Below are 25,199 nucleotides of genomic sequence, written 5' to 3' on the forward strand. Positions count from 1 at the left end.
ATACCAAAGTTTAAAACGACTTTAAAAACGCTGTAGAAATACACCCCAAAATGTGCGAAGAAACGCTCAAAAACACTACGCTCATGAGTGAAGGGAGCCTTAGGGGGTTATTCTGCATCCCCTGCCTGTCCACACGGGTTCTTCTTTTTAAGTGGGAGGAGCCTACGTTGGCGGAGTGCAGAAGACCGTTTACACGGATTAATCGTTGCGTCTTTTGTCTGTCTCTATGCAGTGGGCCGAGAAACACAAACAGTGCAATCGCCTGAAGCTGAGCGACATGTTAGTGAAGCCGCATCAACGTCTCACCAAATACCCCCTGCTGCTCAAATCCATCCTGAAGAAGACGGACGACCCTCAAGTCAGAGAGTCCATCATTGTTATGGTAATTGATATGTCAATGCTAAGTACAGTAATAGAATAAAATAGCGATACGTTGTAGTGATAGAACTCCAGAGTAACATTTCATGCCTGGATGATCGGATATGATAATTAGATGAAGGAACATCTGCTCCTCTCTCTGGCTCATTAGTGACAGAGGATAAACTTCGATGGGAATTCTATTCACTTTAGTTCTCCTTATGACCAATCAAGCTCCTCTAATGTGCTAATTGTTGTGTTATCCCCACAGATAAACTCAGTTGAACGATTCATCAATCACGTGAACTCAAGGATGCGCCAAAGGCAAGAGCAGCAGCGACTGGCGGCCATTATCAGTCGGATCGACTCTTACGAAGCCGTGGAGAGCAGTACAGATGAGGTGGATAAGGTACACAGCTAGATGTGAATCTTAGTAATATACACTATATGGCTAAAAGCATGTGGTCACCCTTCAAGTCATTGAGTTAAGGTGTTTCCAGTAAAGGGTATTGTTAATTGTAGACTATTGTGCTCTTACAACCTTGGGGCAACAGTTTGGGGAAGACCCTTTTCTGTTCCAACATGACAGTGCCCCTGTGTACAAAGCCACCTCCATACAGATATGGTTTGACAAGTTTGGACCAGGTCCATGAAGTCATGGTTTGACCAGTTTGGACCAGCTCCATAAAGGCAGCTTGGACCAGCTCCATCAAGACATGATTTAACCAGGTTGGACCAGCTCCATAAAGTCATAGTTTGACCAGTTTGGACCAGGTCCATAAAGACATGGTCTGACCAGTTTGGACCAGGTCCATAAAGACATGGTTTGACCAGTTTGGACCAGGTCCATAAACACATAGTTTGACCAGTTTGGACCAGGTCCATAAACACATAGTTTGACCAGTTTGGACCAGCTATATAAAGGCATTTTGGACCAGCTCCATAAAGACATGATTTAACCAGGTTGGACCAGCTCCATAAAGTCATGGTTTGACCAGTTTAGACCAGCTCCATAAAGTCATAGTTTGACCAGTTTGGACCAGCTCCATAAAGACATGGCTTGACCAGTTTGGACCAGGTCCATAAACACATAGTTTGACCAGTTTGGACCAGCTATATAAAGGCATTTTGGACCAGCTCCATAAAGACATGATTTAACCAGGTTGGACCAGCTCCATAAAGTCATGGTTTGACCAGTTTAGACCAGCTCCATAAAGTCATAGTTTGACCAGTTTGGACCAGCTCCATAAAGACATGGCTTGACCAGTTTGGACCAGGTCCATAAACACATAGTTTGACTAGTTTGGACCAGCTCCATAAAGACTTGGTTTGACCAGTTTGGACCAGCTCCATAAACACATGGTTTGACCAGTTTGGACCAGCTTAATAAAAGGCAGTTTTAAACGGGAACAAAGACTTGGTTTGGACCAGCTCCATAAAGTCATAGTTTGACCAGTTTGGACCAGCTCCATAAAGACATGGCTTGACCAGTTTGGACCAGCTTCATAAAAGGCAGTTTTAAACGGGTCCATAAAGACATGATTTAACCAGTTTGGACCATCTCAATGAAGTCATGGTTTGATCAGTTTGGACCATCTCAATGAAGTCATGGTTTGACCAGTTTGGACCAGTTCCATTAAGACATGGTTTGACCAATTTATACCACCTTCCTAAAGACATAGTTTGACCAGTTTGAACCAGCTTCATAAAGTCACGGTTTGACCAGTTTGCACCACCTCCATAAAGTTGTGGTTTGACCAGTTTAGACCAGCACCATGAAGACATGGCTTGACCAATTTGACCAATTTGATGTGGAAGAACTTGAGTGTCCTGTACAGAGCCCTCATCTCAACCCTACTGAACTCCTTTGGGATGATATGGATTGTGAGCCAGGTCTTCTCATACAATACCTAACCTCACAAATTTTGGCAACAGTCTTGAAAAGGTAATTCTCAGTTCCAGCATGACTGTGTACAAAGCCATCTCCATAAAGACATGGTTTGATGAGTTTGGTGTGGAGGAATTGGAGTGACCGGCACAGACCCCTAACCTCAATCCTACCGAACACCCAGAATTGTGAACCAGGTCTTCTCACCCAACCTCAGTACTTGACCTCACAAATGCTCTTTTGGCTGAATGGGCTCACATTTCTCTGGACACCCTCCAAAGTCTTGTAGAAAGACTTCCCAGAAGAGTGGAGGCTTTTGCAGCCACAAAGGTTGGCCAACTCCATCTTAATGGCCATTGTTTTGGAGTGGAAGGTCAGGTGGAAGGTCAGGTGTCCACTAACTGCCAGCCCTTATAGTGTAGCACAAACAGATATACATAGATATATGTTATAAGATTGACACATAGTAACGATTCATGCTTCAATAATGATGGAGACTATTATTTCTTGGTTTAGCTTTTGAAGGAGTTCTGCAAGTTGGATCTGACGGCACCCATGATTGGGACATCTCCGGACGAGACACGACAGCTTCTGCTGGAAGGCAGCCTGAAGATGAAGGAAGGAAAAGACAGCAAGGTGATTTTCGGGGATATTCCTTTTACCATTTTTTATGTAGAATTGATCAGATAGATTAGCGAATCTTTAGATCCGCGTAATCTATCTGATTTACGATCCGCCGGCGCAAGTTTGAGAGGCTAGTGCTGTATTCAGAAAGCACTTACTTCAAAACTTGCGGCGGCGTATTGTAAATCCCCCGGCGGAATTCAAATTCCGCGGCTAGGGGGAGTGTAGTATTTAAATCAGGCGCGTCCCCGCGCGGATTTAACTGCGCATGCGCCGTCCGCGAATTTTCCCGGCGTGCATTGCTCCCAATGACGTCGCTAGGACGTCATTGGTTTCGTCGTGAACGTAAATTACGTCCATCCGTATTCGCGAACGACTTACGCAAACAACGTAAAAATTTCAAAACTCGGCGCGGGAACGACGGCCATACTTAACATTAGCTACGCCTCATATAGCAGGGGTAACTATACGCCGGAAAATGCCAAACGCAAACGACGTAAAAAGAAAAGCGCCGGGCGGTCGTTCGTTTCTGAATCGGCGTAACTCCTCATTTGCATATTCGTTGCGTAAAAGATATGGAAGCGCCACCTAGCGGCCGGCCTGGAATTGCAGCCTAAGATCCGACGGTGTAAGTCACTTACACCTGTCGGATCCTAGGGAGATCTATGCGGAACCTGATTCTATGAATCAGCCGCATAGATACGACCGTCGGAACTCAGAGATACAACGGCGTATCAGGAGATACGCCGTCGTATCTCTTTCTGAATCCGGCCCCCTGTCCTCGCACCGCCCCAGTGTGAAAGCTTCCATTGATTTGAATGGAAATTGGTTTTCTTGGGCTTTTCAAGCCCCTTCTTTTTTTTAGCGCCAAAGTGCTTGAAAAACGCCTCAGCGTGAAAGGGCTCTGAAGTAGGTAATGCCTATTGGGCACCAAGATTTTCCCACAAACCAATATCATCCTCTTCCTAATTTCAGATGGACGTTTACTGCTTCCTATTCACGGATCTCTTCCTCATCACGAAGCCGGTGAAGAAGGCGGAGAGGACCAAAGTGATCCGCCAGCCCCTATTGGTGGATAAGATCGTCTGCAGGGAGCTGAAGGACACAGGTAGGTCGGCGTTCTCTGTAAACATTTGACGATTCCTAATAAAGGAAATATCGGCCAGCATTGGTTTGTATCTTATTGGAATCACAGGCGGCTCGTTGGCTTATAACACGGGTCTTCAAACTACGGCCCTCCGGTTGTTCAGGAACTACAACTCCCATCATGCCCTAGTCATGTCTGTGAATGTCAGTGTGTTACAATGCCTCATGGGATGTGTAGTTCTACAACAGCTGGAGGGCCGTAGTTTGAGGATCCCTGGCTTATAATATTAGATCTTCATTAGGGAACTTACCTGGTTAAAATGTGAAAACCCATCCCGGGTGTGTCCAGCGCCTTGTCTACACATGTTGTGCTTTTCTTTATTTGCACTGACTTCTGGGTAGTTGATCTTTCCCCCGGCCCGGGCTCTTTGTCGGGGACTTTGTCCGTGGAGCAGATGTGCCTCGTAGATGAAAGATAAATATTGTCCTTTGTCTGGTTGGAGATCTGACATTGTGTATCCAGAACAAACAGTGACTGGAGGTAACCAGACTGACATGGGAGAGGAGAATACCTGCGGCGGGTTATAGAGCAGACAGGTGACAGAAGGGCCCGTGTGACCCTCAGCGGCACGCCCTTTATTTTTATTTTGTGTTTTCTATACTAAGCAAGCCAATGTGTATTTTAGATCCCTACTAGTCAACCTGGGGCCCTCCAGCTGTTGTGGAACTACATTTTCCATATGGTATTGCAAGGCTGGCAGTTACAATTACTCCCAGGGGCATGATGGGACTTGTAGTTCTGCAACCGCTGGAGGGCCCCAGGTTGCCTACCCCTGGTTTAGAGTGATTGGCCCAGATTCACAGAGAGCAGGGCGCACATTACGCCGCTGTAGAGCAAACACCATACGCCACGCAAACGCAGCGCGGAGAGGCAAGCATTGCATTTAGCAAGCCAGTGCTCCCAACGCTGGGCCAGCGTGGCGTGGGTTTCGAAAAGGGGGACGGCGGCGTAGGTTGAAGTGGGCATGAACCCATGCAAATGAGGCGTGACCCCAAGCAAATGATGGGCCGAGCGCCAGACAGGTACGTATCATGAACTGCGCATGCGCCGTGACGTGGACGCATGCACAGCACCCCCCTGCGCCTGCTCACAACCACGCCGGCACAACTGTCTAAGCTACGCAGGATCACGCGTACGCCGTGAACATAACGTACGCCCAGCCAGACACACGTCAAACGCACAATACGCCGGCTTGTGTTCCCTGGTGCAGACCTGTGCACCTCATTTATGGGGAATAACTTTACGCCGGACGTACAATTAACGCGCATCTTGCGTAGCATACGCCGGGCACACGCACATTCGTGAATCGGCGTATTTCCCTCATTTGCATGTTTGAATGGCTAATCAATAGGAGCGGCACCATGCGCCCAGCCCATATGTGCGCCCACCCTACGCCAGCGTGTGCAAGCTACGTCGGCGGGGTGTAGCCTGTTTTTAGGCGCATGTTGGTTTGTGGGTCTGCCGCACAGATACGACGGCGCACATTTGCACTTACGTCGGCGTAACGTGTTATACGTCGGCGTAAGTGCTTTGTGAATCTGGGCCATTCTGTCTCTACATTTAAAAATAAATAAAATAAAAGAGTGCAAAAGAAAAGTTTTAATACTTGCCGATCCCAATGCCCAAGCTGATGATCCTGACCCCTAAAGTGGGTGTAAACCTGGGACAAGAAACCTGAACAAAGCACATCCCTCTATACTGTGTACTTGTCTCAGTCCAGTGCACTAAGGGGTTGATTTACTAAAATTAGAGGGTGCAAAATCTGGTGCAACTCTGAAAAAGAAACCCATCAGGTCTTTTTTTTTTGCTTTTTTTTTTTGTCAGTGATATGAAAATCTTGTTGTTTTTTGTTTTTAAATAACAAATATGTTATACTCACCTGCTCTGTCTAATGGTTTTGCACAGAGCAGCCCCGGTCCTCTTCTTTTCGGGTCCCTCGCCGGGCACTCCTGGACACTCCCTCCTTGCTATGGGGGCACCGAGCCGCTGCTCTGAGTGTCCATTCAGACACTGAGCCACGCCCCGGCCCTGCCTCTGCCCCCTCTCTCTCCTCATTGGCTCACTGACTTTGATCAACAGCAGCCTGGATCCCGCTGCATGCCGTGACCTCTTCCGCCAGGCGCTGCACCACTACGGGACGCAGCAGGCATGTCAGGGGTCACTGACTTGGAAGTTTCAGATTTAGAAGTTTCATTGCCACACCCAGGGGCGGACTGACCATTTGAGTCACTCGGGCACTGCCCGAGGGCCCCATGCCACTAGGGGGCCCCATCAGGGTTGCCAGGCTCAGTAAAACCAGGGACAGTATGTAAAAATCTGTGTTTTTTTTACATCTGTCCCTGATATGTCCGAAACCGACATGCTTTTGATGTGAAAATCCCGAGATTTTAGCTGCCCCGCCTCTGCACTGCCTCCTGGCGTGGTGGCCATCTGTAAGCCCAGGGGCCCCATAATCTTCTATTGCCCGGGGGCCCCATGAGTTGTCAGTCCGCCCCTGGCCACACCCCCACATTCCTAACTTTATTATCACCTCTAATGAATTCCTGTAACCCTTTTCTGTGTTTCCACCTTATATAGTATTTTCTACTACATGCATCTTGTGTTCTTTTTTTGTTTTAGTTTTAGGCCGGAATCACACTAGTGCGTTGCGTTTTGGAGCTGCGTTCTCGTTGCGAATTTCTCTAGAGGGTGTTCTGCAGATCAACTGCGGTTTAGCTGCAGATCAGGTGCGAATTTGGAGACCTGGGAGAACTTCCGGGTGAGAGGAGAGTGGGGGAGAATTGTATTGAGCTGAATGAGAGAAATTCCTGCAGAGAACTGAACACATGTGCGAATTAGATGCATACCCATAGAAGATAATGGGACTGAATTCGCACCTGAGCCGCACCGCAAGACATAAAAACCGCATGCGGTTTGGAGGCAATACGCAGTGCGGATGCATCGCACATATGTGAACCAGCCTCATTGAAAACAATGTATTTTGAAATGTCCTGCGAATTAGATGCGGTTTAAACCGCACTCAATTCGCATAGGTGTGAACCTGGCCTCAATGGATATTTTTTTATCTGTCCTGCTTCCAGGTTCCTTCTTATTAATCTACCTAAATGAGTATAGAAGCGCCGTGGCAGCCTATACGTTTCAAGCCAGCGGCCAGTCCCTGTGCCGAGGGTGGGTGGAAGCACTTTACAACGCACAGGTGAGTCTACGCGTTTTTCTTGCAATGCATTTAGTATTAGGAAATCTTACACTGCCACCTAGTGTTAAGCTTGTGTGTGACAGTATTGGCAGGAAGTAGCGCTCAGGCGGCTGCTTAATACAGTAGTACCTTGAATTGCGAGCATAATTTGTTCCAGAAGAATGCTTTTAATCCAAAGCACTCGTATATCAAAGCAAGTTTCCCCCCCCCCCCATTAGAATCAATGGAAACTCAGATAATGCGTTCCACGGTCACTGCTTGTGTATGCAGTACTGTATGTGGCCAGAGGTGCTGGGGCGCCAGAGACACTCGGAGACGCTTGGAGACGCTTGAAAACACTCGGGAACGGAGCGTCTCTGAGCATCACCGGCGCCCCCGTACCTCTGGCCACATGCGGCACTGCACACCCCAGAGGCTTGAATCCTGCTATTTTTTTTTAATCGCTTGTATTGCAAAACGCTCGTAAACCACGTTACTCGCAATCAGAGGTATTACCGTAATTACATTTTTTAATGGGTTAGTCCATTGTCAGTCAGTTCTATTGGGCTCAGCCTCCCACTTGGCCTCCTGGGCCTCTTGATGACACCAGGGGTGAGATTTCTGTGCTTGAGTTCTCAGTTGTTACGTAGTTTCCCCGAATGTAGCGGAAAGGAAGCAAAGACAAGATGGGTAGAAGTATTTGGGGGATTGGGGGGCCAATTATTTGAGGCGGCTCCCTTGGTGCTAGGTGAAGGTTCATTTTAACCCCTTCGCGCCAAGCGTACGCACATATGCGTCCTCGGCTTTAGGGGGTTATACCGGGCTGATGCCCGCAGCTGCAGGTACCTTTGTTTAGAGCGGGAAATCGGCTTTCCAGGCATAACAACCGCCGCTCTGACCGGGCCTCCCCCCGTCCCACCAGGAGACCCGATCCACTATCCGGCTCTTCCGCGTGCCCGCCTACACGCACAGCTCCCGGTACTCGCTCTGTAACGAGCAATCGCGGGTGCCCGGCGGCGATCATGCCCGCCGGGCACGTGCACGGGAGTCAGGGACGGCGGCGCGCACGCGCCCCTAGTGGCCGCTTCGAGAGCCCGACGTATAGCTATGGACTCTCGTGCAGGGGAGCCGACCTGCTGCCGTGTAACTGCGGCGGCTGGTCGGCAAGTAGTTAAAACACTGCTGCGCAAATACCGTGTGACATAAAATATTGTAACAATCGCCATTTTATTCTCTAGATCAGGGATGTCAAACTGGTGGCCCGCCAGCTGTGAAACTACAAGTCCCATCATGCCTGTGGGAGTCATGCTTGTAACTGTCAGCCTTGCAAAGCCTCATGGGATTTGTAGTTCCACAACAGCTGGAGGGCCACCAGTTTGACACCTCTGCTCTAGATTCTCTGCTAAAAAAAATAATAATATAATGTTTGGGGGTTCTAAGTAATTTTCTAGCAAAAAATACGGATTTTAATGTGTAAACACCAAGGGCCAGATTCTTAAAGATTTACGACGGCGTATCAGTAGATACGCCGTCGTAAGTCCGAATTTGCGCCGGCGTATATTTAAGCGTATTCTGGAAACCAGATACGCTTAAATTTAGCCAAGATACGAGCGGCGTAAGTCTCCTACGCCGTCGTATCTTGGGTGCATATTTACGCTGGCCGCTAGGTGGCGCTTCAGTTGATTTCTGCGTCGAATATGCAAACGAGCTAGATACGCCGATTCACGAATGTACGTGCGCCCATCGCATTTAGTTACGCCGTTTACGTAAGACTTACGCCGGCGTAAAGATAAAGCAGGTCTCTAGGATGACGCAGCCCATGCAAAGTATGGACGTTGGAACAAGCGTATCTTTTTACGTCGTTTGCGTAAGTCGTACGCGAATAGGGCTGTGCGTAAGTTACGTTCACGTCGTAGGAAGTGTTCGACGTATCTTAGGCATTCTATCCGACTCATGCGCACTGGGATACGTCCACGGACGGCGCATGCGCCGTTCGTTCAAAACGTCAATCACATCGGGTCACGATTCATTAGCATAAAACACGCCCACCTCGTCACAATTTGAATTAGACGCGCTTACGCCGGCACATTTACGCTACGCCACCATAACTTAGGACGCAAGTGCTTTGTGAATACAGCACTTGCCTCTCTAAGTTGCGGCGGAGTATCGTAAATACGATACGCTACGCCCGCCCACACTTGCGCCGCCCTACGTGAATCTAGGCCCAAATGTCAGAAATAGTCTTAGTCATGAAAGGGTTAAACCTCAAAAGCCTGATGTGCATATACCAGTTACAGCCTGATGATGGCACTGTTGCCTATTCTGTCCCCTCTGCACAGTTCTTTAGTCTTACTCAACTAGATAAAACAATGTAAAAAAAAAGATGTAAGGGGAAAAAAAAAATACATAGCAATTGACTTAGTAAAGATTGCATGCACATGTGTTTGGTGCAAATGGGATAACAACATTTATTAAACTATTTCCTGTGCTGGTCAAATGTTTTTTATTGATTTAAAACAGAAGCTACCACATTTGGTCACTAGATGGCGCAGAGTATCCTTTTTTTTCTATAATAATTAGCCCCATCTAGTGGCCAAATGCTGTATTTGTTTCTTAGAGAGTCCTGATCCATAACAGTCAATTAGATATTAGCACACGAGGATTCTGAGGAGTCCATGTTTTTGTCCACTTCAGTATTAAATACACACGAATGGTTTTGCAATCTCCTAAGTACATACGGCTTTGTCTCCCTAGAACCTCTTGCAACGATTACGTCAAGAGCATGTGCAAAGCCAGCAACAAGTGTCTCACCTTCCGGAAGAGGAGGAGGATATGGAAAGCGGGACCTCCACGCCCAGCTCACCGACCATTCTACGGCGAAGCAGCACTGATATCCCACGCAGGTAAAACCTTATTCCTGCCCTACAGTCATATAGCAAATGGCCTTCAAAGCCCCAAGCTGGCCAGTAGAGTTTCGTACGAAGGATCTCAGTACATTCCTTGACTTTACAAATGTTGATTAAAAGCAAATGTTCCTAAAATGAAACTGTGTGTATGGCCAGCTTTACTCCAGCCAATGGGAGGTCAAAGGGTGGCGCTGTAGAGGCTGAGGGCTCTTAGGGGGCCTGGTGGCACCATGAGAGGTCAAGGGGAACTGCAGGCCACTGTGGGAGGTTGAGGGGGTACTGTAGTGACTGAGGGCTCTTAGGAGTCCTGGTGGCACAATGAGAGGTTGAGAGGCACTGAGGGCCACTATGTAAGGTTGAGGGGCACTGTAGGGACTGGAACTCTTAGAAGGCCTGATGACACCATTAGAGGTTGAGAGGCACTGCGGGTGACTGTGAGATTAAGGGCCACTGTAGTGACTGAGGGCTCTTAGGGGGCATGGTGACACCATGAGAGGTCAAGGGGCACTGCAGACCACTATGGGAGGTTGAGGGGCACTGTAGGGACTGAGGGCTCTTGGGAGGTCTGGTGGCACCATGAGAGGTTGAGAGGCACTGCGGGTGACTATGTGAGGTTGAGAGGCACTGTAGGGACTGAGGGCTCTTGGGAGGCCTGGTGGGACCATGAGAGGTTGAGAGGCACTGTGGGTGACTATGGGAGGTTGAGGGGCACTGTAGGGACTGAGGGCTCTTAGGAGGCCTGGTGGGACCATGAGAGGTTGAGAGGCACTGCGGGTGACTATGTGAGATTGAGGGGCACTGTAGGAACTGCGGGGCTGTTAGGGGACCTGGTGGAACTATGAGAGGTCTAGGGACACTGCAGGACACTATGGAACGTTTAGGGGCACTGTAGGGACTGAGGGCTCTTGGGAGGCCTGGTGGCACCACGAGAGGTTGAGAGGCACTGCGGGTGACTATGTGAGGTTGAGGGGCACTGTAGGGACTGAGGGCTCTTGGGAGGCCTGGTGGGACCATGAGGGGTTGAGAGGCACTGCGGGTGACTATGGGAGGTTGAGGGGCACTGTAGGGACTGAGGGCTCTTGGGAGGCCTGGTGGCACCATGAGAGGTTGAGAGGCACTGCGGGTGACTATGGGAGGTTGAGGGGCACTGTAGGGACTGAGGGCTCTTGGGAGGCCTAGTGGCACTATGAGAGGTTGAGGGGCATTGCATGGACTGAGGGCTCTTAGGGGGCATTGCCTGGCCAGGCCTGGGAGCACTGCAGGCCACTATGGGAGGTTAGGTGGTAATATAGAAGGTTAGTGGCTCTGCAGCTACCTCAATGTCCGGGATCAGGGAGGCCATAACCTGGCAGTGGGCCATGGCTCAGTTGTTGAGACCCTCAACAGCAACAGCAACCCTACCCCATTCACACAGCAACAGAGCTTGGGCTGTCAATCACAGGCTGCGTGCTGGAGCTGAGAATATAAACAAAAAAGTAGGTGCTGCTACCCATACATGACATAGAAAGCAAGGTTCCCGGGTGCTCGATCCACAGTCGCTGGCTGAGTAGAGTAATGAAAAAAAGATGACCCGCTCTTGGGTCGTTGCTCTTAAAAATGTGTAGTGTTTATTAACAAGCCACAGTGGACAAACGCAAATAGGAATGGTTGACGCGTTTTGGCCTATAAGGCCTTAGTCATAAATTATGCTTATGACTAAGGCCTTATAGGCTGAAACACGTTAACCATTTCTATTTGCATGCTGAAGCTCCCTCTCCTGTCACCTTATCTTGGTGTCACTGGTGTGACTCTTGCATATAGCAGAGGAACGAGGCAGGAGAAAGAAATTACACTTAGTGCTCTGGATTGAGAGAAGTACACACTGTAGAGGGATGTGCTTTGTTCATATTTCATGTCTGAGGTTTACAGTCACTCGTCGGGCCCAAGAGAAGAGATCTAGTTATTTGCAGTTATTTTGTCGATAAATTGATGCTTCGTTGGTTTTCTTGGCCAATTTTGAGGGCGAATCTCTATCTTGGCACATTAATAGTTTATCATTTTTTCTTTCAGTCCTTCAGACAGCTCCACAGAAACCATCTCGGTAGTGGTGGTGGACGCCAGTGAGGACCTCTCTTCCCCCGAGGCCGAACAAGGCCCATTCGGCTCCCAGTCTGACGAGACCTCCATTAGCACCACGGCATCCTCCTTGACGCCCACCAGAGAGATGTTCGAAAGTATGGAGACATCGGAGGCGAGTCCATCGGGGGATTCCAACTACCTGACACTGGAGCCCAACGGGTGTAGGTCCTCCTCCATCGACAGCGCCTACGGGACCCTCTCCCCCACCTCGCTGGAGGAGTTTGTGGAGCGCCAACAACAAGAACTGACAGAAGAAGAGCGGGAGTCGGTGAGTTCCCAGCGTTCTAATTCGTCCCCGAAGCTCAAGCGGCGAACCCCGGTCCAGCTCTTGCCGTGCAAGTCCAAGGTCCTGAAATCCAAGTCAGAAGCCAGTCTCCTCCACCTGGTGTCCGTCGGCCCCACCGACCACGCCGACAACGACGACGAAACCCAACTTTCCCAAAGCAAAAGCCTGTGCGAACTTTTTATGTCCCCGGGACCAGAACATTTTATGGAGTCCAACGGCCACGCCGACGGCAGCGGTTGGCATTTTGCCAAAAGGACTAGCTTGGTGGAACGTTCGTCGAAGGACGTCGAGGAACACTTGGTAAAGCCCAGGTCCCAGTCGGACTGCACCAGGGTGCAAGTGGTCAACCTAAGCAGCTGCAGCAGCAGCTCCTCGGACCTTTCCGACTCGGGCGAGGCGAGGTTCTCCAAAGATGACGAGAAGCTAACAGACCCGCTGTCTGACCAGCTGGACTCTCTCCCGGAGTTTGAGTTCGACCCGGAGTCCCACGTGTACGGCGGCTCTTTACCCGAACAGTGTGGCGAGGACATTGAACTGGACAATGCTAGCGCTCCTGGCTGTGCCAAGAGTACGATGTCGGATGCTCAGTCGGGGCAGCACAGGAAACTTACCCTGGCCCAGCTTTACAGGATAAGAACCACTTTACTTCTGAATTCCACTTTGACCGCCTCGTAAGTGTCTACAGATCTTCCTTTTATAGTTTATATGTCTAGCTCCACCCCTTTCCCAGCATCCCTTTTTAATTGGTCTTTGCACCTCAGGGGCGGGAAGGACTGCCTGGTCACGTGACCACTGTGATTGGCTGTCAGGGTGGTCACATGATCGGGAGCCCATCCCACCAGGTGCTAATCCTTGGCTGTCTATTACGGCTCAGTCACCGTGCTGGGAGTGTGCTCCCAGAACAGGAACCTCGCCGCCCATGGACGCAAAAACGCGTTACGTGGGCGGCAAAAGGTTAAGGTTCACATCCAGACAACATTTTATTTCGTTTTGAACAGAGCGGGGGAGGGTTAGAGGCAGTGCCAGAACAAGGTCACCTAGAGCACTGGGAGAACGTTCCAATCTGCGCCCCCCCAGCACAAATTTCCCTCAAATCCCCCCCTTACATATATCCCCTCATAGTACAAATCTTCCCCCCCCCCACCCCCCTTCCCAACACACATTCCCACCTCATAGTGCAATTCTTTCCCCCCTCCCAACACAAATTTCCACCTCATAGTGCAAGTCTTCTCCCCCCCACCCCCCCTCCCAACACAAATTCCCACCTCATAGTGCAAATCTTCCCCCCCCCTCCCAACACAAATTCCTCCTCATGGTGCAAATCTTCTCACCCCCCCCTCCCAACACAAATTCCCCCTCATAGTGCAAATCTTCCCTCCCAACACAAATTCCCCCTCATAGTGCAAATCTTCCCTCCCAACACAAATTCCCCCTCATAGTGCAAATTCCCCCCTCCCAACACAAATTCCCCCTCATAGTAAGTGCAAATCTCCCCCCCCCCAACACTAATTCCCCCTCATAGTGCAAATCTTCTCCCCCCCCCCCAACACAAATTCACCCTCATAGTGTAAATCTTCTCTCCACCCCCTCCCAACACAAATTCCCCCTCATAGTGCAAATCTTCTCCCCCCCAACACAAATTCCCCCTCATAGTGCAAATCTTCTCCCCCCCCCCCCCCCAAGACAAATTCCGCCTCATAGTGCAAATCTTCTCCCCCCCCCCTCCCAACACAAACCCCCCAAATCGCCTCTCTTAGCATTCCTCCCCCTAAATCCCCCCTTCCAACACAAATCACCTCCCCTCAATCTCCTTGTGGCACCCCCTCTCACCTCACATGATACAACAGTGCCCAGGGAAGCACGTCTACATTTAGGCTCCATTCACACCGGTGCGACTTGTCATGCGACTTCGGACACATAGGGGTTCATTTACTAAAACTAAAGGGTGCAAAAATCCTGGTGCAGCTCTGCATGGGAGCCAATCAGCTTCCAGCTTTTATTGGCAAAGCTTCATTGAACAAGCTTGAAGTTAGACGCTGATTGGCCGCCATGAACGGCTGCACCGGATTCTGCACTCTCCAGCCTTCGTAAATCTCCCCCATAAAGTCGCATTGCAAAGTCATGCCTTCAGTTGTACTTTAAGGTGTTCAGTTGGTCACCCAGTCCCCCCCCCCCTGATTTCTTCTAGGGGGCGGAGTTGTGACTCCTGCTGATATAATTATACAGTCTGAACACAATGGGGGGGGGGGGGGGGTCAGTTGTAGAAACGAGGAGTCGCTGTACAGAAATTATTACATTTGTGCATTTTCCCAGCAATCCACAGAAACGCCCTTCTACAGACGCAACATTCTTACTGGCAAATCCAAGCATCAGGGAATGGGTGTTATATCACTCTATTCCTCCCACTGACACCAATGATGGGGCACTATTCCTCCCACTGACACCAATGATGGGACACTATTCCTCCCACTGACACCAATGATGGGACACTATTCCTCCCACTGACACCAATGATGGGACACTATTCCTCCTACTGATACCAATGATGGGACACTATTCCTCCCACTGACACCAATGATGGGACACTATTCCTCCCACTGACACCAATGATGGGACACTATTCCTCCTACTGATACCAATGATGGGACACTATTCCTCCCACTGACACCAATGATGGGACACTATTCCTCCCACTGATACCAATGATGGGACACTATTCCTCCCACTGGTACCAATGATAGGACTTTATTCCTCCCACTGACACCAATGATGGGACACTATTCCTCCCACTGATATCAATGATGGGACACTATTCCTCCCACTGACACCAATGATGGGACACTATTTCTCCCACTGACACCAATGATGGGACACTATTCCTCCCACTGACACCAATGATGGGACACTATTCCTCCCACTGACACCAATGATGGGACACTATTCCTCCCACTGACACCAATGATGGGACACTATTCCTCTCACTGACATTGGGGAATCTTCTACTTGCCCTAAAGTCTGAAGGACTTAATTTTGTAAAGTTTGGAGTCTCCTGATTTGAACCTTTGAGAAACTTTTTGTTATTTTGTTACAATTTTTTGTTACTTGACATCGATTGATTTATTTTTTCTTCCAGTGAGGTTTAATGACGCTGATCTGACCCACGCCTACCAGCAATACCGGGAGAAAGGTGTAAATAATAAGACGGCATTCACCAGGCGGATGTTTACGAGGCTTCTCATGGCGACAATCAATTCAAGATGGCTTCTTCCGGAGGAACCTCCCGTCCCGCCACCTCCCCCGAAACGCAGCGACACGCGAGTGGCAAAGCAACTGGATTCTTCCAAACGTTTTTTTTTTTGGAAAACTTTATCAATCCCCCCAAAACTATGAACTGAACTTACGTTTGCACTTTGAGCAATAATGAAAAAATGTTAAAATAAAAAACTCCGAAGAGGAAAAAAAAAAACGGTCGCGGCATAAAATGTCGGAAAATTTCAGCCAGTCGACGGACCGGAACTTTCCGGAAGGATCCTGAGATCTATGCCTGGACTTGGAAACCCTCCCGCACCTGTCCTTTTAATCCTGAGTCCCTTTCCATATTTTTTGAGCACTGCCGCTACGTCACTGCCGCCATTTTGTCTCTTAGCGCAAGTATAATTCGCGCCCCAGAAAGGGGCGTTTCCTGAGGCGTTGGGAAGAGTAGAGATTTATTTTCTTCCGTTGGAGCTTCTGCTCTTCTTCAGAAAGCTTCTGTATGTGACCAAAGTCTGGGGGTGACTCTCCTATAGATGTAGGGTGGCGTTACGACTTGGCGGCGTCACCTGGCGCCCAATTGTCGGCATCCAGGGATGTTGCCGGATGGGGTTTAAGCAAGTGAAAACATTTTTTATTACACATACAAAGCCTCTTAGCAAAGTATCTGAAAGAAGAACTGGCTGTGTTGCCCATAGCGACTATTTAAAGCCCCTCGTTGGGTTGGGTGGGGATAGAAGGCATGGTTGGGTCACGGAGGGGGCAGGTATCCCGGTGGACCAGTAGGCACATACTGCCAACCCTCGCTTGAGTTGTTCTACTACCCTGAGGGCAGAAGGAATCGTCTATTAGCACTCCCACGTTGCGGTAACGCATGGGCAAGGGGCGTTACCATATTGGGGGGGGTGCCCATTTATTCTCAATGGCACCCCAACGTACTTGCATTGTGATGTGCCCTACAAAAATAGTCAATGGTCTTTTTGGGAAGTTTGGGTGCACTGGCAGCATACAAAGCGAGTTGGCGTGTAACAACGTATTGGTGCCACGCAACTGTAAATGGGACCTTAACGGCCTTTTGGGCTTGTGTCAACGGCATTGGTTTGAGAAGCTTCTGATACCATTTAGGTCTTCTTCACATGGGCACGAAGGCCCATACAGCAAGCAGAGGGACCATGGGAATCCACCCCTTTACGGTTGCGTCCATTGATAAGTACCGGCCTGCTGACCACCACTGATTGGGCCTCCATGTCCACGTGAACGAGCGCTTTAGAATTCATGGACCTCTTTTTGATCTGAAGTTGGCCCAAACCCAGGCGTCAAATGATATCGGTGCCGCTGGCCCATCCAGCTGCGGCCATGGAGTTCTCCACCCGGCAGCTGCACGTAACAAAGGGGCAAGGGTGGTGGCTGAAGTCATTATCCAAATATGGCCATAGTTGAGCGATGCCATTGACCAGATATGGCCATGTGACCATAATAGGTCAATGCTGTCACCAGCTGCCCTGCTGCCGCACATAACCAAGGGGCGGGGATGCTGGCTCATGTCATTATCCACATGGCCATACTTGGACAACCCCATTGACCAGATAAGGCCATGCGGCCATGTTAGGCCAGTGGTGTTACCAGCTGGCCCAATCAGCTGCAGCCACAGAATTCTCCGCCCCTGAGATGCCCGTAACGAAGGGATGAGGATGCTGGCTGATGTCTTTATCTCAATATTACCAGCTGGTCATACTTGGACAACGCCATTGACCAGATATGGCCATATTGGGTCAATAGTGTCACCACCTGGCCCCATTGGCTGTGAATTCTCCACCCCATTGGACAACGCCATTGACCAGATATGGCCATGTTAGGGCAATGGTGGCACCAACTGGTCCATTTGGCTGACTGATGTCTTTATCTCAATATGACCACCTGGTCATACTTGGACAACACCATTGACCAGATATGGCCATGTTGGGTCAATGGTATCACAAGCATTCCTGCCCCTTTATTACACCTGCCTGGCGGGGGGAACGCCACGACTGCCGCTGTTTAGACCGGCATCCTGCCAATCCTATTGGTTTGGAACCTTAGTTCATCACTACTCCTGACCAGCTTCAAGTGGCTCTTGCTTCCCTATAGACTTTTATGGTTATTTGAAACCCCCCTTGAGGCTAAACAAACATGGCGGACACAGGGCCGTCAATCCCTTCCTTTTTTACACCATAGCAGTGTACAGGATCGGGCCTGCATGTGTGATTGCGCCCAGAAATGGCGCCCTATATACAAGACGCTGGTTGCGATGTTTACTCAACACCCCGCCTTTGCTATGCTGACCAGGGCCTGGGGGGGGGGGGGGCTATGTATAAAACGTTCGATGTGCGGATGTGTCAAAACATTTCCACAATCGGAGGTAAAATTGCCATACTTACCGGTATGTGTGAACTCTATATCAGCGCCATCTAGTGGCCACAATATATATATATTTTTCTTATTTTAGCATTATGACCACTAGGTGGCGATGGTGATACGTGAATGAAACATAATAGAGGAAATACAGCAATTTTTTGGCCCGATTCGCACAGCGAACGTTTTATACACGTATAGATTTATGGATACGATTTATAGGACTTCAGAACATCCCGGCATGCCTTGTTCTGTCCCCACAGCAGCCCAGGTGCGCTAGGCGGCCATTTTTATTTATTTTTTTTGTAAGCGCACAGTGACAGTATTACCCCTCCCCCACCCCCGGACACGGTGCTTGCCAACATTTTAAATTATTTCTTTATTTTTTTTTTCTTCTTGAAAATATTTGTTGAACTAATCTTTTTTTTTTTTGTGACTTTATTTAAACGTTCGAAGGGCACTTTATTTGTAAAAAAAAAAAAAAAAAAAGATATATATTCGCTAAACGTTCCCTGTGGAATTATTAATGAGCTACCTGTACAGGAATATTACCGTATTATCTCCGCATGTCTCTTCCGTTAAACATTTTCTCTCTTCTCCGAGTCGTCTCCTTCTTCCCCTTCTCCTTTTATTTTCCTCCCAAGCAGGCCTACGTGCGATGGGGGGGCGGGGAGGGGGATGGGCCATGCCGAACGCAGCCTATCGGCTCCAAAGAATTCAGTGACATCACAACCTAGTGATTGGGCTGGATTTTTGGCCACGCCCATCGCCTGTAGGCGGCGAATAAGATTTAACGAAGATGTCCTAATTTTTGTTCTTGTTGTACATTATAATGTTACTTTGTATTCTGTCTGCAGGAAGCCGGCGACGCTTTGCGGGCGAGCCGGGCGCGTTTTTATTTTATTATATTTCACCCCTCTCTCTCTTTTTTTATTTATTAAGCATTCATTAGTTCCTTAAACTTGTATCATTTTTTTTGTAAAAAAGTGGAAAAGAGTTTTCCTAATAATTTGGAAATAAAAATATTAATTCAAAAAACCTCTACGAATGTTTATTGCGCTTATTATTCTGGTCCCTGTGCTGTACATACTGGTGGGAGGGGCCAGCAGGGTGCTGTACATACTGGTGGGAGGGGCCAGCAGGGTGCTGTACATACTGGTGGGAGGGGCCAGCAGGGTGCTGTACATACTGGTGGGAGGGGTTAGCAGGGTGCTGTACATACTGGTGGGAGGGGTTAGCAGGGTGCTGTACATACTGGTGGGAGGGTTAGCAGGGTGCTGTACATACTGGTGGGAGGGGTTAGCAGGGTGCTGTACATACTGGTGGGAGGGGTTAGCAGGGTGCTGTACATACTGGTGGGAGGGGCAAGCAGGGCGCTGTACATACTGGTGGGAGGGGCCAGCAGGGTGCTGTACATACTGGTGGGAGGGGCCAGCAGGGTGCTGTACATACTGGTGGGAGGGGTTAGCAGGGTGCTGTACATACTGGTGGGAGGGGCCAGCAGGGTGCTGTACATACTGGTGGGAGGGGTTAGCAGGGTGCTGTACATACTGGTGGGAGGGGTTAGCAGGGTGCTGTACATACTGGTGGGAGGGGCCAGCAGGGCGCTGTACATACTGGTGGGAGGGGCCAGCAGGGTGCTGTACATACTGGTGGGAGGGGTTGGCAGGGTGCTGTACATACTGGTGGGAGGGGTTAGCAGGGTGCTGTACATACTGGTGGGAGGGGCCAGAAGGGGGCTGTACATACTGGTGGGAGGGGTTAGCAGGGTGCTGTACATACTGATGGGAGGGGTTAGCAGAGTGCTGTACATACTGGTGGGAGGGGCCAGCAGGGTGCTGTACATACTGGTGGGAGGGGTTAGCAGGGTGCTGTACATACTGGTGGGAGGGGCCAGAAGGATGCTGTACATACTGGTGGGAGGGGTTAGCAGGGTGCTGTACATACTGGTGGGAGGGGCCAGAAGGATGCTGTACATACTGGTGGGAGGGGTTAGCAGGGTGCTGTACATACTGGTGGGAGGGGACGGCAGGGTGCTGTACATACTGGTGGGAGGGGCCAGCAGGGTGCTGTACATACTGGTGGGAGGGGTTAGCAGGGTGCTGTACATACTGGTGGGAGGGGACGGCAGGGTGCTGTACATACTGGTGGGAGGGGCCAGCAGGGTGCTGTACATACTGGTGGGAGGGGTTAGCAGGGTGCAGTACATACTGGTGGGAGGGGTTATCAGGGTGCTGTACATACTGGTGGGAGGGGCCAGCAGGGTGCTGTACATACTGGTGGGAGGGGCCGGCAGGGCGCTGTACATACTGGTGGGAGGGGTTAGCAGGGTGCTGTACATACTGGTGGGAGGGGCCGGCAGGATGCTGTACATACTGGTGGGAGGGGTTAGGATGCTGTACATACTGGTGGGAGGGGCCAGCAGGGTGCTGTACATACTGGTGGGAGGGGTTAGCAGGGTGCTGTACATACTGGTGGGAGGGGTTAGCAGGGTGCTGTACATACTGGTGGGAGGGGTTAGCAGGGTGCTGTACATACTGGTGGGAGGGGTTAGCAGGGTGCTGTACATACTGGTGGGAGGGGTTAGCAGGGTGCTGTACATACTGGTGGGAGGGGTTAGCAGGGTGCTGTACATACTGGTGGGAGGGGACGGCAGGGTGCTGTACATACTGGTTGGAGGGGTTAGGGTGCTGTACATACTGGTGGGAGGGGTTAGCAGAGTGCTGTACATACTGGTGGGAGGGGTTAGCAGGGTGCTGTACATACTGGTGGGAGGGGTTAGCAGGGTGCTGTACATACTGGTGGGAGGGGTTAGCAGGGTGCTGTACATACTGGTGGGAGGGGTTAGCAGGGTGCTGTACATACTGGTTGGAGGGGTTAGGGTGCTGTACATACTGGTGGGAGGGACCGACAGGGTGCTGTACATACTGGTGGGAGGGGCCAGCAGGGTGCTGTACATGCTGGTGGGAGGGGCCGGCAGGGTGCTGTACATACTGGTGGGAGGGGCCAACAGGGTGCTGTACATACTGGTGGGAGGGGCCGGCAGGGTGCTGTACATACTGGTTGCAGGGGCCGGCAGGGTGCTGTACATACTGGTGGGAGGGGTTAGCAGGTTGCTGTACATACTGGTTGGAGGGGTTAGGGTGCTGTACATACTGGTTGGAGGGGTTAGGGTGCTGTACATACTGGTGGGAGGGGTTAGGGTGCTGTACATACTGGTGGGAGGGACCGACAGGGTGCTGTACATACTGGTGGGAGGGGTTAGGGTGCTGTACATACTGGTGGGAGGGACCGACAGGGTGCTGTACATACTGGTGGGAGGGGCCAGCAGGGTGCTGTACATACTGGTGGGAGGGGCCGGCAGGGTGCTGTACATACTGGTGGGAGGGGCCAACAGGGTGCTGTACATACTGGTGGGAGGGGCCGGCAGGGTGCTGTACATACTGGTGGGAGGGGCCGGCAGGGTGCTGTACATACTGGTGGGAGGGGCCGGCAGGGTGCTGTACATACTGGTGGGAGGGGTTAGCAGGTTGCTGTACATACTGGTTGGAGGGGTTAGGGTGCTGTACATACTGGTTGGAGGGGTTAGGGTGCTGTACATACTGGTTGGAGGGGTTAGGGTGCTGTACATACTGGTGGGAGGGGTTAGGGTGCTGTACATACTGGTGGGAGGGGTTAGCAGGGTGCTGTACATACTGGTGGGAGGGGTTAGGGTGCTGTACATACTGGTGGGAGGGGTTAGGGTGCTGTACATACTGGTGGGAGGGGTTAGCAGGGTGCTGTACATACTGGTGGGAGGGGCCAGCAGGGCGCTGTACATACTGGTGGGAGGGGCCAGCAGGGTGCTGTACATACTGGTGGGGCCCAAACCAAGTACTGAAATAAATGACCTTTTTGATGATAGAAATCCCCAATCATGAATCAGCTGAGATTTTACCCCCCTCCCCTCCCCCGGCTGCACCATCGTTATGTCCTCCACCTGGGACCTCTCTTGTTCAGTCTGCAGCAGCACACAGGTAAGGGGACAATGGAAGCTTCTTCCACTAGGATCAGTTTGTATTGTACCGGCCCTAGGTACAGAGCTTTCCTTGTGTGTGAATGTCATGGTCCCCCCCGAGGGAATGTGTGGCCCTGCACTATGCAGCCCTCGGGGGCCCCTGCAAGCATATTCTGTGCGCTTGCTTAGACCAGCAAAGGAAATCTATCCTGTAGTAGACCAGGGGAAGGCAACCTGTGGCCCTCCAGCGCAGGGCTGTCTTAATGAGAGGGCACACCTGGGCACTGCCCAGGGGCCCCAGCTGCATGGGGGGCCCCTGCACTTTCCCCAAAGACAGCTGGTCCTTGAGCCCCCGAAATTGGGGGCCCCACTTTGGCACTGAGAGTGATAGATACACAGGGGAGGCAGTCTGCCTCCTACCTACTTGATGTCTGTTTACCTGCACTGTCATCATTGTAGGGGCCCCAGAGCATTACTTTGCCCAGGGGCCCGTGATGCTATTAAGACGGCCCTGCTTCAGCGGTTGCAGAACTACAAGTCCCATCATGCCTCAACTGGGAGTAATTGTAACTGCCGACCTTGCAGTGCCTCATGTTTTTGTAGCATTACATTCATTGAATATTGTGTGGGGCCCTTTGTCTATGTTGGGGGGCACACTTGAGGCTCTCCATATCAAGTGATTGGGTCACCACTGCTGGAAAGTGAATGTTTCCCTCGTGGGGTGAGTCTGGAATGTGGATAGAAGGTGAATATTGCAGCTGAAGACGCGGGGGGATTGTTCTCATTTATTGGGCTTTTTCCATTTTATGTGATTTTTGTGTTTATCGGCTTTTTTATACTTCCCGGGTCTCTGAATCCCAATATACAAAGCGCAGCAGCGCCGCCCTTCTGGCTGTTTAGTGTCCAGTCATTGCTGGTGAGTTTAGTTGTAGAATAGAACAAATAAATGTTTCTGTTTTTCGCTTTCTTTTTTGGCACCATTTGTAGAGGAAGTCGTTCTGGGGAGCGTAACGCTATGTAACGTGGAGGAAATGGTTAGATTCTTATTTATTTCATTTGTATACCTGGCCAGTCGTTCAAACACAGAACACCGAGTACAGGCCCGGGGAATTCCTCATCATCTGGTATACGTCTGGGGGGATTTCCTCAGGTGTTAGCTGGAGGTGTGTGAAGGGAATGGGGGGGGGGGGGGGGCACACAATAATCAGAAATAAAAGAACATTTTTCAAAAGTCTGGTGATATTGCTGCACTACCCTCTTCCTATCCGAGGCTGCCTCCTGCAGTAATCTTTTTCTGCCACTAGATGTCCTCAGTCTTCATGGTTGAGTGACGCCCATCCCATGGGAAGTGTGTGGATGAAGAGTTACCTTGAGTGCAGGGTGACGTAGACCCGCCCCCCAAGAAGGCATCTCCCCCCAACACCTTGTAGACCCAACCTGCCCCCCCCCCCAAGGAGTCACCCCCCCCCCACCACCCTGTAGACCTGACCTGCCCCTCAAGAAGGCATCTCCCCCCAACACCCTGTAGACCCAAACCGCCCCCCCAAGGAGGCATCCCCCCCCCCCCCACCACCCTGTAGACCTGACCCGCCCCTCAAGAAGGCATCTCTCCCCCCCCCCCACCCTGTAGACCCGCCCCCCAAGAAGGCATCTCCCCCCAACACCTTGTAGACCCAACCTGCCCCCCCCCCCCAAGGAGTCACCCCCCCCCCCACCACCCTGTAGACCTGACCTGCCCCTCAAGAAGGCATCTCCCCCCAACACCCTGTAGACCCAAACCGCCCCCCCAAGTAGGCATCTCCCCCCCCCACCACCCTGTAGACCTGACCCGCCCCTCAAGAAGGCATCCCCCCCCCCCCCCCCCACCCTGTAGACCCGACCCGCCTCCCCCCAAGGAGGCATCTCCCCACCCTGTAGACCTGACCCGCCTCCCCCCAAGGAGGCATCTCCCCCCCCCCACCACCCTGTACACCCGACCGCCTCCCCCCCAAGGAGGCATCTTCCCCCCCCCACCACCCTGTAGACCCGACCCGCCTCCCCCCAAGAAGGCATCTCCCCCCAACACCCTGTAGACCCGACCCACCCCTCAAGAAGGCATCTCCCCCCCCCCCCAACACCCTGTAGACCCGACCTGCCCCCCAAGAAGGCATCTCCCCCCTACACCCTGTAGACCCGACCCACCCCTCAAGAAGGCATCTCCCCCCCCCCCCCAACACCCTGTAGACCCGACCTGCCCCCCAAGAAGGCATCTCCCCCCCAACACCCTGTAGACACGCCCCGCCCCCCAAGGAGGCATCTCCCCTCCACCACCCTGTAGACCCGACCCCCGGGCCCCTTACAAATAAAATTTAAAAAAAATTGAAAAAAAAGGGGGTTGCCATGCCAAAGTGGTACAGTGAGCGTAAGCGAGCGTTTTATCCGAAGCGGCAGAAACAGCAGTTTGGCGGCAAAATCCCATTTATTTATTTTTTTTTTTTTTTTTGCTGACATGACTCCGCCCATGCCCGTTGCCGATCTCTCTCACCACTTTGTTGAGTCACCGACCCAAAATAAAGTATCGGGAATGTTGACATGACGCGTTGTGACGCCTCGAGTATTTGTACTTTCACTCAGGAAGTTTTACGTTTTCAGGTCACTTTTTTTTCTTTTTAGTCTTTTTTTTTTTTCTCTCTATTTAATTTTCCATTATAATTTTTTTTTCTGCACTCTGAATTGCAGAAACGTTATCTAGGTGATGATATCTTCCCGCCCACGGTGTTCAGAGTCCTCACCGCCGCTGGCGTAGACGAGTAGATTTCAGTGACATTTCATGTTCTCGGGATCATCGCTGGGCTCTCTGCTCTGCCGCGGTCACACTCTATGCAAATTTTTTAGATATATTTAGTTTTATTATTTTTTTTCAAGCAAAGCGAGAGACTCTGAGCCGAGTGGCCTAGTTATTATACAAATCAGACATAACCTATGAAACAAATCAGACGTGTTCCCATGTTTGATGTGCGATCCTTCGCAGGCTCCTCCAGAGACCCATCAAATGCACCCCAGGTCTCTATTGGGTTTT

At 50.8% G+C, this 25,199-nt stretch overlaps 2 protein-coding genes across 5 annotated transcripts in view; both read left to right on the forward strand.

The window, feature by feature from the left end:
- PLEKHG5 (pleckstrin homology and RhoGEF domain containing G5) overlaps positions 1 to 18,635 on the forward strand; it is a 207,937-nt gene extending 189,302 nt beyond the window's left edge. For all 4 annotated transcript variants that reach the window (XM_040326507.1, XM_040326508.1, XM_040326509.1 and 1 more), the window contains 8 exons: positions 233 to 382; positions 629 to 766; positions 2,762 to 2,881; positions 3,845 to 3,977; positions 7,097 to 7,212; positions 9,946 to 10,094; positions 12,147 to 13,172; positions 15,635 to 18,635. In XM_040326507.1, the coding sequence (XP_040182441.1) occupies positions 233 to 382; positions 629 to 766; positions 2,762 to 2,881; positions 3,845 to 3,977; positions 7,097 to 7,212; positions 9,946 to 10,094; positions 12,147 to 13,172; positions 15,635 to 15,644 (1,842 nt within the window). In that variant the 3' untranslated portion in view covers positions 15,645 to 18,635. The remainder of the gene's footprint in view (positions 1 to 232; positions 383 to 628; positions 767 to 2,761; positions 2,882 to 3,844; positions 3,978 to 7,096; positions 7,213 to 9,945; positions 10,095 to 12,146; positions 13,173 to 15,634) is intronic.
- Positions 18,636 to 22,064: 3,429 nt separating this feature from the next.
- The window catches only part of TNFRSF25 (TNF receptor superfamily member 25), a 66,771-nt gene continuing 63,636 nt past the window's right edge, over positions 22,065 to 25,199 (forward strand). The window contains exon 1 of the mRNA XM_040326511.1: positions 22,065 to 22,160. Coding sequence (XP_040182445.1) covers positions 22,113 to 22,160 — 48 coding nt within the window. The 5' untranslated portion in view covers positions 22,065 to 22,112. The remainder of the gene's footprint in view (positions 22,161 to 25,199) is intronic.

The sequence above is a fragment of the Rana temporaria genome, chromosome 10 (genome assembly GCF_905171775.1).
Source record: "Rana temporaria chromosome 10, aRanTem1.1, whole genome shotgun sequence".
NCBI classification, from domain to species: domain Eukaryota; kingdom Metazoa; phylum Chordata; class Amphibia; order Anura; family Ranidae; genus Rana; species Rana temporaria.